Genomic DNA, 14067 nt, shown 5'->3' on the forward strand with positions numbered 1-14067 from the left:
CATTTTCAATTGTTATAAATTGGTGATAACAACCAACTACCACTTGCTTGCTGCAATAAACGTGCTAACCTGCAGTGGACACAAGTCAGGCACACCAGATTTAAGGCGCCACACATACGCAGTAGCAAAAGATCAAACTAAACTGACAAACCTGTCAAAAATAACAACTAATGATATAAGCGAAGTACACGATAAAGGTGTTGATTTTGTTTGCAAGTAGGGCTACATTCATCTTGTGCAGTACCTTGACATGACAGCCAAAATTTGAAAGTCTTAAGTTTAAAGAGTGTGCTGCTACAGCAGCCTGTGATAATATTGTTAAGCCTGTGATAATATTGTTATTAGACTGTTTGGTACGTTCCTACCCCATCCCCTATTTAATTAATACAGTACATATTAGTATGTCCCTAGCTCCCTTTTTGCTATTGGCACTGCTTTAGTTTTTACTTTACCGTCCGTCATATTGTATTTTAGGTTAAGGAAATTATCGTCCTTTTACCTTCACGTTGTCAATGGTTTTTCACGTCCTAATACTTGTATGACTTCTTGCCAGAAATCCATATTAAAGTATGTGGATTCTCAGCCTTGACTTTCTTGGTGAGTAAAACTATCTGTCCACATTCACTACAACCAGTGGGGCGCATTGAGTGGGTCTTGGGAGAGAAGCCTCGCTAATACGGTGTTCGGGGACAGAATAAAGAGAGTCTGCCTTATCTGATAACTGTATCATGGCACATGGTACAAAATGCCAAAAACTGAGAAAGGATATTGTATATGACAAGCTAGAGACCATAAATAATTATGGGTATCCTGTCACAACTGATATTTGGAACAAAAACTTTGAGAAAACCTCTTTCATATCTGCTATCACCCATTATATTAATGAGAGCCACAATCTTTACTGTTTGAAAAACAAAGAGTTTTCAGAATTGACTGTTATTGACTAAGGAGCAAAACACAATTGCTGCCTTGCTTGGCTACACCAGATTAAACTGTAGTGGAAACATTCTTAACACGATTCTCTCAATATTTTAAACATACTGGACAATAATGCAAGCTTATGAGATCACTCCCACAGTCTGTGGAGACTAGATATAGTACTGAATTCAATGCTGCGGCAATATGACGAATGACCGAATCCTAAAAAGATACTCACAACTGTGGTCTCTTTTCTGAAACTGTTCAATGATATGATGACTGATTTAGAATCACAAATTACGACATCTGAAAAAACTTGTCAACAGACTGTTCGGCACCAACTCTTATCCATGTGCTCTACGAAGGAGCAGCATTTCTCATCACAAAGCTTCTGTTTCTGCATCTTTTAAAAGGATCGCAAAGGTGCTGGAACATGAAAAGATTCATAATAATTTGTAATAATCGCAATTTAATGCAACTGCATTAAATCAAAGAATGCAGTAAAGTTCTCTGGACAGCAGCTTGTGAGCAGAGGAGGAGATGCCAGTACATTCACAGTGCTTTGCTTGGTTAAAGTGTACTTGTATTGATAAGAAAAAAAGTACTGTGAGAAAGTGGGGATTGTTTCTTAAGCTACCAGTAATATAGCAACTAGAAAAGCATATGTTTTAAGAAAAACGTATATGTGCCACTTGCATGTAGGCAGCACCTGTCTTCCATGTCTGATCCACATTTTTGAATAGCAATTATTAACATTGATTGCACTTTATTTCAATACAGAACAGTAAGCAGTTGTCTATTTACAAAGCTTTAACAACACATGTTGTATACACTGCTCATTTTTGTTCCTTTCTGTGAAAAAGACGTGCAGACTTGTGCTCAGAAATTATTATTTAAGCCCCATCTGAATATCTGTATTAAATACTGATGAAGTGGAATCATCACAAAAAAGTGAAAAGGACAACTGGGCCAAAGAGGGGAAACCTTCAGCCACCTCCTTATAAAATTTCATGTTAAACAGGCTTATCAACCATGCATGACTTTTTTTCTTTAATGGAAGCAATGTGTTTCTGCGGGCGGGAGTGGAACAAATGAGGCCAAGTGTATGTGGCAGTGGGTGGGCACGGGATGGAGTACTGCAGGAGCAGGTGGGTGTAGGTTTTAAAAAAAAAAAAAAAAATCAGTCCAGCACAGACTTCTACTTTAATGTACAAAATACTGCCCTACGTACCATTAGATACAGCAGAAAAATGATTCTGCCATATTAATTTTATTTTAAAAATCAAAGAAAGATTTTACACAAAAAGAAAAATAAATGATTTAACTCCGCTATCTGGGCTTCAACATTTGGCTAGTAGCTTTCCAAAGCACCTTTCTACTATAACTATGACCAACTTAATTGAACAAAAAAAATCACAAATGTGGGCCAACCACAACAGGTTAAACTACCAAATATAATTTAATCATGCAAGTAAAGTTCATTTAATCAAAAAGACTAACCATATGTAATGAGCCAAGCATTGGTATTAATGTATACAATAATTATTTGAACTAATATCTGTTCATTTTCTTACTTTTGTTTTCCATTATGTCTGATTGTCAAAACATCTGTTCACTCACTCAACACACTGAAACATTTACCACCAAATTACGTTTTCCTAATTAACCTAACGTGCATATCTTTACAACAAGGAAAGAAACCCAAGTGCTTGAAGAATATCCACACAACCACAGCGGCAATGAGACAATTCCACAAAAATAGTAGTTAATGCAATGATCAAACCCAGATTCCTAGGGTTTAGAGGTAGCAGTGCTAACTCACAAATGATTTTGGTCATCCATCCAGTTTTTGAATGTACTTATTGCACTAGTCAGGTGTGAGGAGGCTGATCCTATCCTACAAGCAATGGGCACAAGAAAAGATGGGAAACCTATCAATTACAAGTCACAAATGCACATATTCACACTTGCTTCTACTGGACCATTTTAGAAACTCCAGTGCACCTAAGAGACACATTTTTCAAACGAAAGATTAAACTGAAATAACCAGTAAAATTCAGTAGACATAAGGAAAACATGTTAATTCCACACTGACAACGCAGACTTAGGTCTCTGGGGACTTCAGTTAATCGTTATACTAATGTCACCCATACTAATAAAAGTAATTTGAGGTCCATGTGTCCAGTCCCTCATAGCAATCTGATTGGTCAGTTTGGCTTTGGTGTGATTAGTCAGTTTAGCTCTGGTGATGTGAAGAAAGAGGAAGTGCCAGTGAAAAAAGGTTCACACATATACATATGCAAAGGAAAGGCACTGAAAGTACAGTTAGGTCCATAAATATTTGGACAGAGACAACTTTTTTCTAATTTTGGTTCTGTACATTACCACAATGAATTTTAAATGAAACAACTCCGATGCAGTTGAAGTGCAGACTTTCAGCTTTAATTCAGTGGGGTGAACAAAACGATTGCATAAAAATGTGAGGCAACTAAAGCATTTTTTTAACACAATCCCTTCATTTCAGGCGCTCAAATGTAATTGGACAATTGACTCAAAGGCTATTTCATGGGCAGGTGTGGGCAAGTCCGTCGTTATGTCATTATCAATTAAGCAGATAAAAGGCCTGGAGTTGATTTGAGGTATGGTGCTTGCATGTGGAAGATTTTGCTGTGAGCAGACAACATGCGGTCAAAGGAGCCCTCCATGCAGGTGAAAGAAGCCATCCTTAAGCTGCAAAATCAGAAAAAACCCATCCAAGAAATTGCTACAATATTACGAGTGGCAAAATCTACAGTTTGGTACATCCTGAGAAAGAAAGCAAGCACTGGCAGCGCAAAAAAACCTGGACGTCCACGGAAGACAACAGTGGTGGATGATCGCAGAATCATTTCCATGGTGAAGAGAAACCCCTTCACAACAGCCAACCAAGTGAACAACACTCTCCAGGGGGTAGGCGTATCGATATCCAAGTCTACCATAAAGAGAAGACTGCATGAAAGTAAATACAGAGGGTACACTGCAAGATGCAAACCACTCATAAGCCTCAAGAATAGAAAGGATAGATTGGACTTTGCTAAAGAACATCTAAAAAAGCCAGCACAGTTCTGGAAAAACATTCTTTGGACAGATGAAACCAAGATCAACCTCTACCAGAATGATGGCAAGAAAAAAGTATGGAGAAGGCGTGGAACAGCTCATTATCCAAAGCATACCACATCATCTGTATAACACGGTGGAGGCAGTGTAATGGCTTGGGCGTGCATGGCTGCCAGTGGCACTGGGACACTAGTGTTTATTGATCATGTGACATAGGACAGAAGCAGCTGAATGAATTCTGAGGTGTTCAGAGACATACTGTCTGCTCAAATCCAGCTAAATGCAGTCAAATTGATTGGGTGGCGTTTCATGATACAGATGGACAATGACCCAAAACATACAGCCAAAGCAACCCAGGAGTTTATTAAAGCAAAGAAATGGAAAATTCTTGAATGGCCAAGTCAATCACCTGATCTTAACCCAATTGAGCATGCATTTCACTTGTTGAAGACTAAACTTCGGTCAGAAAGGCACACAAACAAACAGCAACTGAAAGCCACTGCAGTAAAGGCCTGGCAGAGCATTAAAAAGGAGGAAACCCAGCATCTGGTGATGTCCATGAGTTCAAGACTTCAGGCTGTCATTGCCAGCAAAGGGGTTTCAACCAAGTATTAGAAATGAACATTTTATTTCCAGTTATTTAATTTGTCCAATTACTTTTGAGCCCCTGAAATGAAGGGATTGTGTTAAAAAATGCTTTAGTTGCCTCACATTTTTATGCAATCGTTTTGTTCACCCCACTGAATTAAAGCTGAAAGTCTGCACTTCAACTGCATCGGAGTTGTTTCATTTAAAATTCATTGTGGTAATGTACAGAATCAAAATTAGAAAAAAAGTTGTCTCTGTCCAAATATTTATGGACCTAACTGTACATGTAGAGCAAGAGATAGCAAATATTTTTTAAAATTATTCTGTTTCCTGTCTTTGATGGGTACTGTGGCTACTAAATAATATGTGTATAATCTCTTTAATCCTGATTTCAACTTGTCCAATTTTGGAGAAGCACATTTATAAAGCATTTCATAAACATTATTTATGATATATATGCTTCTATGCCATTTAATTTTCCATTAACACAATTTTTAAAGTTACCTTCAGTAAAAAAAACAGTGTCATTTACAAGTTCATTATTTTAGCTTTCTGCAAAGCAAGGTTGCCTTGGATACAATTCAGTATTAACTCTGCTGTGCCCTTTTCATACAAAAATGTCAAATCCCGTAAGCATTTACCCGTCCATTTATAGTGTCCGGAAGTCTTGTTACTGCTTGCCTTTGTTCACGTTTTTCCTCCATTTGCCATGCGATAATAGTTATGTTTCCTACTCGATCATTTTCGGCAGACCTGCAATGACACAGATGCAGAAAAGAATTCAAGGCACCAACAATGTTGTTCTATATAATGTATCATTTTGGATTACCAGAAAAAAAAAAACAAGAATTTGTGGAGGTAGCTTTATTTGGTGTGCTTTGAGTTCAGGAAAAATATTAATTCAGCCTCTCTCTTTCTCTCATTATAAATGGTTCTGGTTGATAAGAATAATAATACAATGATTCTGACATATTTCAATATAAGAATTATTATTATTATAAGCTTTTTCTTTATTTGATGACTCTTCCCCAGCAAGAGGGAAGGCAATCATGTACTCATAAATACATTAATTTAATATAACAAACATATCAATCAAAGTTTATTTTGAGATACATATCACACAAGCTGTTGACTCACAGAAACTTGTCTTCAGATACTGTTGTGGCTCTCGGTCTGCCTGACCTGTTCCTATCAGAATTTCCTCCAGTTTCCCAGTCCTTTATATAGTGTAGGAAACCATGACTTTCTTTGCAGTTTCTTTATAGGAAAGACCTACACTTTTATGGGTTATAGTGTTCTGTCTGTCTATCCTTTGACTGCCTTTTTCTCACCATTATGATAGCAATATACAATATAGTACTGTGCAAATAATGCTTCAAAAGATGGAGCAACAGAGTTTGTTCCAGCACTGCTTTTATAAAGACAAAGGATTTGTGCATTTTGTAAAATATTTAAATACTTTGTATTTTATACACAAAGGCAAATCAAAATGCACTATCATGCATAGTATCTATCTATCTATCTATCTATCTATATTGTCATTTTTTTCCCCACAGAAAAGTACACTACATTGTGCTTTCTAGCAGCAGTACTGGGAAACACAAATCCATCCATCCATTTTCCAACCTGCTGAATCCAAACACAGGGTCATGGGGTTCTGTTGGAGCCAATCCCAGTCAACACAGAGCGCAAGGCAGGAAACCAATCCCAGGCAAGGCGCCAACCCACTGCAGGAAACACCGATCGTTTTGCTATAATATTTTACAGTTTATAATAAAAACATTGAAATAAAGACAAACTATACAGTAGAATGTAAAAGAAAAATGCTTGATTATATACCCTGTACAACATGCACAAAATCAGTTTTAGTTTTTGTAGAGGTACTCTTTACAATTAAGTAACTTAATTGCTGATGTTTTAACTATTTATTCGATCTTGAAGGAGATTTTGATACCATTATGATAGTTTGATACTACAGAATCTTAACGCTCAAACTTAGAAATGTAGACCTTTAAAGCATGCAATTGTAAAAATGAAACTGTTTAAAATGTTTCAGGGACGTTTCCTGTGTAAGAGTAATGAATAAATTAATCAATTTGTCTGCTGTACATCAAAAAGTATCTGTTAGGATGTTTGATTGTTGAAGAATATGTTTATTTATTCAATGAATATCTCCCCATGACAAATTCTGTCTTTTGAAAATTTCATTTTGAGTATGGCTCTAAACCTTGTACTATCAGCACCCAATGAGCTTTATAAAGTAAAAAAGCACTTTATAAAGTAAAATGCTTGGTTCAAGTTGTCACTCTCTTCCTTAAAAAGAATATGAATATCTCTAATTATCAGGGATCTAGAATCCAATATTTTTATTCTGCATTACATGATTATGTTATTCTTTCACAAAGCTAAAACAGAGGTGAAGGAGAGGATGTAAACAACTTTATTGATGGTTAAATTAATCTTTGGAAAGGAATTGCATATAGCTGTTTCACAAATGTTTGCTCAACTCCAATAAATCTATACACTACTTCAGTAACAAATTGCAGTTCAGCTATATTGAACTTGCTTCTTCCCAAAAACACACATTAAACCAAATGATACGAGGGGTGTACAATAATTTATCTACCTCAGTAGGAAAGAAAAGAGTTTTCAAAAAATGTTTGTTTTGTTTTTCAATATAGTCACCAGATAACTCTATACACTTTATCCACTTTACCTGCAAGGTACTCCTTTGAAAAAAAACTTCTGTTTGACCTTCAAACCAGGATGTCACAGTTGCCTTGACGTCTTAATCATTTAAAAACCGCTGTCCACGGAGAGATTTCTTCAAAACTCGGAACAGGAAATTATCTGAGGGAGCCAGGTCAGGACTGTAGGGTGGATGGTTCAGCTACTAGAACCCACATTCTCGGATGGCAGCCTGTGATTGATGTGATGTGTGAACCCGCGCACTGTCATGAAGAAGCAGCACACCTACTGTGAGTTTTCCTCATCTTTTCTCCTTGATTGACTCCCACAAAACGATCATTATGTTGGCGTAACTCTCCCCACTTTTGTTATGTTGTCTTGTGTGGCATAAACTCCACAAGCAAAAGTCCTTCAATATCCCAGAAGACAGTTGCCATGACTTTGCCTGCAGATTTTCTGTCTTGAACTTTTTTGGGGTTGGGGGATTACTTGTGATTCCACTGCATTGACTCCATTTTGGACTCTGTGATAGACCCAAGTCTCACCTCCAGTTACCAAACAATAAAAAAAGTTCACTTCGTCTTCACAAAGCATCTCCAAGTTCTTCTGAAAGCACTGGAGCTTCATGGACTTCTGACATGGTGTCAGCATTCTTGTAACCCATCTTGCACTGACCTTTGACATGCCCAATTTTTCATGAATTATTTTCCAAACTATACCTGCCGAGATTCCCATTTCCTCAGTTATTCGGGAAACCTTAATTTGTCTGTCTGACAAAATTAAATCTTCAACTTTCTTGCACATTTCTGTAGAAGTTGCATTCACAGGCCGTCCAGTGTGAAGGACATTTTCAAAGGACTCTCTACCCCACTTAAACATTTAAAAATTTAAACAAAACTTTGTAGGATGATGGGGCAGACTCACCATAAACTGCAGTCATGTTTTCATGGAACTCCTTTGGCTATTTCCCTTCTTTTCTGAGAAATTGCATCACTGAAGGTTTCTTCAAATCTAGCTTTTTCTTACTTGATTTGCACAAGGACTCTCCTGACATCTTGTCTCTTGGAATGTTAGACTCGCAGTGAGCCACAACTGTGCATGAGTAACCTTGAGACATGTCACAACATGCTTGCTACTTTCTTTGATACCCAGGTAGATAAATTATTGAACACCCCTCGTAAAACACTCTGAAAGGCAGATGCAAGTAACTTGTAAAACATATTAATTAACATTGAAGTTAAGTTTCTGAAATAAAAGCAGCCTTTGTTGAAATTAAATAGTAGTCAGGGTGTAATCGGGAAATCTTCAATATATAACAATCAGGATTCCAGAATGTTTGTAGGATATAAGCAGGTAAGCCTTCTTTCTTCTTAAGAAACTTACAAGAGTACCATTTTGTAAAATTTAAGGTCTTGCTGTAAAACAATTTCAGGAATGAAGTGTCAAATTTAAAAAAAAACAAAACATTGGGCATTATCAGCATATTTAAAACAATGTAGGAATGGAAAATGAAGTGTGCCAATCATTTGTATAAAAAGTATATAATATTGGTTTGGAGTACACAGTGTACATGTATTAATGGTTTTTACAAATAACAGAGCACTGTTACATTTCATTATCTGCCAGGGATTCAATCTGAACAACCAGAGAAGAAGTTTAGAATTAATTTTCAGTTCTATCAATTTCCCATTTAGTTGAAGGTTCTGAATAATACTGAAGGAAGAGCTAAAATTATCAAGAAAAAGAAAATCTTATCTAGCACTATAAACGGGGCATCCTCGACTAACCACCTACATCTCAAATTGCACATTGGTTTGGCCCAAAAAGGAACATAACTGTCAAGAAAATATTTAATGATAACATTATATTAAAATCCCCATTAAGAAATGACTGGCCAATTAACATTATAATAAAATGTAACTTTATATTTTAAACTGAATAACTTTGCAGATGATTTCATAGTTTATGTCTCATTTGTCAAGCAACTAGCTGTGCCCACGCAGCAGCAGCATTTTCTTCAGATGTCTGATAGATGTGCTGTGACCAACAAAGTGTTTTGTTCTCTGAACATTTAGAAAAATGTACTCACAGTTTTTCTACTGTTTCATCTGTTCCTCTGGGATGGTGTACAACCCTCACTAGCTGCACTTTGGACATTCAAAATGATGGGTTGGAACCTATGTCTGGACTTATTTTTATTGCCCCTAATCCTCAGGTACAATCAGGTATTAATTTGACTTCAGTGTCCTAGCATCAACGCTTTTCTGTTCTAATCTTTATGAAAATCTTTTCATTTCTGACCTTCAGTGATACTTTCCATCTGAAGTAAGAAATATGCATAACATGAAGATGTAACCTCAAACCAAAATGAAGAACATTTCATATATTGATTATTTTAGGACAAATATTTAAATTGCATGTAGCTTAAGTACATACTTAACATTCACAATACTTACCTTAGCATTAGATGTAACCTGTGTTGTTTCTCTTGCAGTAGTTCTTTTACAGTGAACAATGAAGAGCCCAATAAATACATCTGCAAGAAGTGTACGACTTATTTCAGTGTTTAAACGGCAGAGTTAGTAATTGTGAATACATATAATTTAAATTATTATACGATTAATAACTATATATAGTAATGTATTAATTTCAAAACAAGTATACTTTAAAGAATTGTAATACAAAACACAGTAAGCACACGAAAACTGCCATTACATACAATTTGGTGAGGAAAACATTTCAAGTCATGTACGGAAATTTAAATGACCAAGACTACTATATTATTTACCCTAATTAAAACTTACTGCAATTTATTGTTTTTAATATCTTAGAATTTCAGTTATATTATGAGGCTAGTTCATGAAATGGTTTGAAGTAAAATTCACCCCAATGAAATGAATTGCAAATTTATAGTTAGCATGCAGCAGACTTTAATACTATGAAAACATTTATAAGGAGATGTTGTTGAGGGTAACAAGGGAAAAAAATACACAGGTCAATTGAAAAATGTCTTACAGTTCCCTGAGATCGATCCTTCACATCATAAACTGAGAGCTTCACTTGTGTTTGCTGATTGATTAAGGAATCCTGGAAAAATGCAATGCTACTTAGAAAAATTGGGTTGCTTGTGCCCTAAGTGGAAAAAAGAGAGACAACTGGAATAAACATTAGGGATATGTACAAATGTGCTTGTAAAAACTGGTACTTATGCTTTTGGGATTTTAGTACTTTTATTTTATTACAAATGAATAAGCATGCTAGTGGTGATCTCTTTGCTAACTAATCAAGGCTTCTTCTGTCTGATGAATTTTCCACAAATGTTCAAAAATTAAACAAAGAATTTAATTTTACATAGGCAAAAACCAAACAGTTTACATTCAGAATAACTTCCACAACCTACAACAGAATAAAACTGATGGCATTCCATTATCTATGTGCTATGGATATGAAATAATGATGGTGCTTGTAAGATTCATAAATATTTTACTAGATGACAATGCATAATCTATGGGAGGCTCCTATAACCCCCATAAGTAGAATTGTATTGGTATATTCTTGCCATTTCTAACAGCTTTGAGTAAACATTATTCTTCAGTTAGTGACAGCCTTGCCATGTGTAAAGTGTAGAGGCATACGGTTTTAAACCGTGACTGTGCCTGTGCACATGTCTATGTGCTTATGGGCCTTCGGGCTTTTTGAGTATGTAAAGTAACTCGTAAAACAGCACTTATTTAAGTGCAGAACCGTACACTTATAGTGTACAGAAGAAGAAGCTGAGAATCTTTAAGTATATAAGAAGAAGTAAAGAACTTTTAAGTACAGAAATAACTAAAGTTTCTCAAGAAAAGCTAAGTTTAGAGAAGATACATGTTTCCTTTTTTTTGCCTTTTACTCTATGTGTGTAACTATTTTTTCTTTTATTCTTGTGTGGATTATTTTCTTTTAACTTTCATTAACTATTTTTAAAACGAACTTTTGGACTGAGAGATTTCTTTTGACACGCGTTTTACCCGTGCTTGATCTCGCCTTATGCTTCGGCGGCTACAGTGCTGTCCAAAGAACTATAAACACTTCAGTATTTCAGCACATCTATTTATTTCTTTGGTCAGATACGGTTTAAAGCCATTAACATATTTATACTCTTTATCTAAATCTTAAAGGGCATGACTATTTCCAGCAATATGTACACTTAACCAAACATTTTTCCTTTAGTTTAGTTCATAAACAAACTATAAGAATGTAATTTATGCAACTGGCAATAGGTATTTTCATGAAAAAACAGCTGAGATGAGCAAATCATAATTAGCAATACACAGTGTTAAGAATTCTTATATACTGAGTATGTAGAGGCCAACACAAAACTTCTTGCTCAGGAACAAACATGGAAAAGATGCAAACTTAAGAACTTGTAGACTTTAACTTAATAATGTAACGTTTAAATTACAATTCTTAATAAAAAAACCTGCATGTTTTCCTGACAAAAACTCTGGAGAGGATGTCAGTCTGTCGTAGGGCCCATTCACAGTCACACTGAACCAATTTGTAATCACTAATTAACCTAGCCAACATATTTTAAGGGATGTGGGTGTAAAACCGGAGTGAGTGGAAAGCCTGGTGGAATACCAGCTCAAACAGGGAGAACACAAAAACTCTAATCTGTTAACAAGTGTCTCAGAATTTAAACCCAGGAGGCTTGAGCCATGAGATTGCATCACAACCCACTGTGAAAACACAAACAGCAACAACAGAACAGAACCAAACACCCAGCCAATCAATCAAAGCATAATTCTACCTGTAAACAATCCTTAATAAGCTTTTTTCTTCCCGTTTTTTTTTGTGCTACAAATTTAAAACTAGTGTACACTACTTACCTAAAATGGCCATATGTGCTTTAATGTATTTTCACATGCACAACCTCTTTATTTTTGATTTTTTTTGTTAAGGATAGTACTTAAACAACTTTCCTTAAAACCTACAGGTCTTTATAAACAAGCCAACTTTTATTTTGCAATCACATTTACATACAATAAAGAGTCCTGGTTATGAATAAGATGTCTTTCTAGGACTATTTCAGAGATCAAAACCAAATTCATAGATAACAATATAATTAATATATCCATTTGTTTGAACTGAATAAAAATCACAATGACTTGAAGCATAACACACAACAGAGGAGGGGACACTGGCGCACGCATGCTGTTGCCACTCCTCCCTGTTAACAACACTTTCGTAAAACTCACCTTAATCCTGCACTTTTTTACACTTGTTTTATTATTGTACGCATAGTTTGTGGATTTGGATTAATTTTTATGGACTTTATGGACTTTACCTTGACTGGGAACAACTGAATCTGTGGATCACGAGACGAGACCTATGAACATTTCTTTGCACTTGCCGATCTAGGAGCCTGGGATGATCTGTCTCCTTGATTATAGTTACTATGCTGGTCTGCTCTCGATTCATTTTATTGTGCTTTATTATTAAGAATTGATCTGATGTTCACACCACCTGGCTTGTGGCTCTGGGGTGATCACGCCTGTAATACTCAGCTTTACTCGTTTGTGGCTGTATGTTGGAACTTCCAAATCCTGCTACCTCCTCCTGCTATGCTTTCTGCTGCTTTGCTATCGCCGCTCATCTGCACTACCGCACCTGCCCGTCTCACCGGCTCCACTGTGCTGTGCTGCTTCTCCACTGCTATTAGATAAGTATTGTTCAGTATCATTCTAAAATACTTTCATGACAAACTCCTTCATATTAAACAGTTTGTCCAGAGAAAATGGTCTGACTGGAATATCCTAAAAGACAACGGTATTTTGCGTTGCCTGAAATATGTATATCGCGGATCATACTCATGGCCCTGGAAATAGAAGTGTCAGTGTGCCAAATTTACAGTATGTGAAAATAAACTCCGGCCACAGCCCTGTGCAAAAAGATGCCTCATTAACTAATATTGCATTGTTTAATTCGAGATCTCTTAATGGCAAAGCATTGGTGCTGTCAGAATTCATCATTGACACCAAACTTGATATGCTGTGTTTAACGGAGACTTGGCAAAAACCGAATGAATTTAGATCTCTCATGGAGACGACACCACCTGGTTACACTTTCCTCACAGAACCTCTTAGCGCAAGACAAGGCGGAGGACTTACAGTAATTGTTAGAGTGGAGTTAAACATCAAAAGAATCCCAATTGAATTTCCATTATCAGGAATCAGGTCCTGTCTTACTCATTGTTCTTTATCGTCCTCCAAAATACAATGCATCCTTCTTATCTGATCTGACTGAACTATTAACCCATTTAAGTTCCTTTTCCCAGAGAGTCATTCTTCTTGGTGATTTCAACATCCATATTGACATCCCCACATCTAAACTGAGAAATGAATTCCTATCCTTATTGGACTGTTTTGACTTGACACAACATGTTGATTTTCTTACCCACTCTGGTGGTCATATATTGGATCTGATCTGCACATCTGGACTATCTGTTGCCAACACTTACATGCCTGATTTGGGACTCTCTGATCATAAATCAGTGTTTTTCACTGTCGCATTACCTCTCCCTCTTCTTACATGTAAATGACAAATTTCTTACAGAAACCTTAAAAATATCTGTCCCTCTATCCTTTCTGGATCCATTTCTGATCTTTTACTGTCTTCACCTATTCCGTCAACACTAGATATTCTTGTTGACCACTATAACACAGCCCTTCATTCAACATTTGATAAAACAGCTCCTTTAAAAGCTAAGAAGGTTTCCTTTAAGAGTTCAGCTCC

At 36.2% G+C, this 14067-nt stretch overlaps 1 protein-coding gene across 13 annotated transcripts in view; it reads right to left on the reverse strand.

The window, feature by feature from the left end:
* The window catches only part of inpp4aa (inositol polyphosphate-4-phosphatase type I Aa), a 171685-nt gene that overhangs the window by 86660 nt on the left and 70958 nt on the right, over nucleotides 1–14067 (reverse strand). For all 13 annotated transcript variants that reach the window (XM_051927145.1, XM_051927144.1, XM_051927138.1 and 10 more), the window contains exons 5-7: nucleotides 10306–10422; nucleotides 9747–9826; nucleotides 5244–5355 (exon numbers count right to left, since the gene is read on the reverse strand). In XM_051927145.1, coding sequence (XP_051783105.1) covers nucleotides 5244–5355; nucleotides 9747–9826; nucleotides 10306–10422 — 309 coding nt within the window. The remainder of the gene's footprint in view (nucleotides 1–5243; nucleotides 5356–9746; nucleotides 9827–10305; nucleotides 10423–14067) is intronic.

This window comes from Erpetoichthys calabaricus, chromosome 4 (genome assembly GCF_900747795.2).
Source record: "Erpetoichthys calabaricus chromosome 4, fErpCal1.3, whole genome shotgun sequence".
Taxonomy (NCBI): Eukaryota; Metazoa; Chordata; class Cladistia; order Polypteriformes; family Polypteridae; genus Erpetoichthys; species Erpetoichthys calabaricus.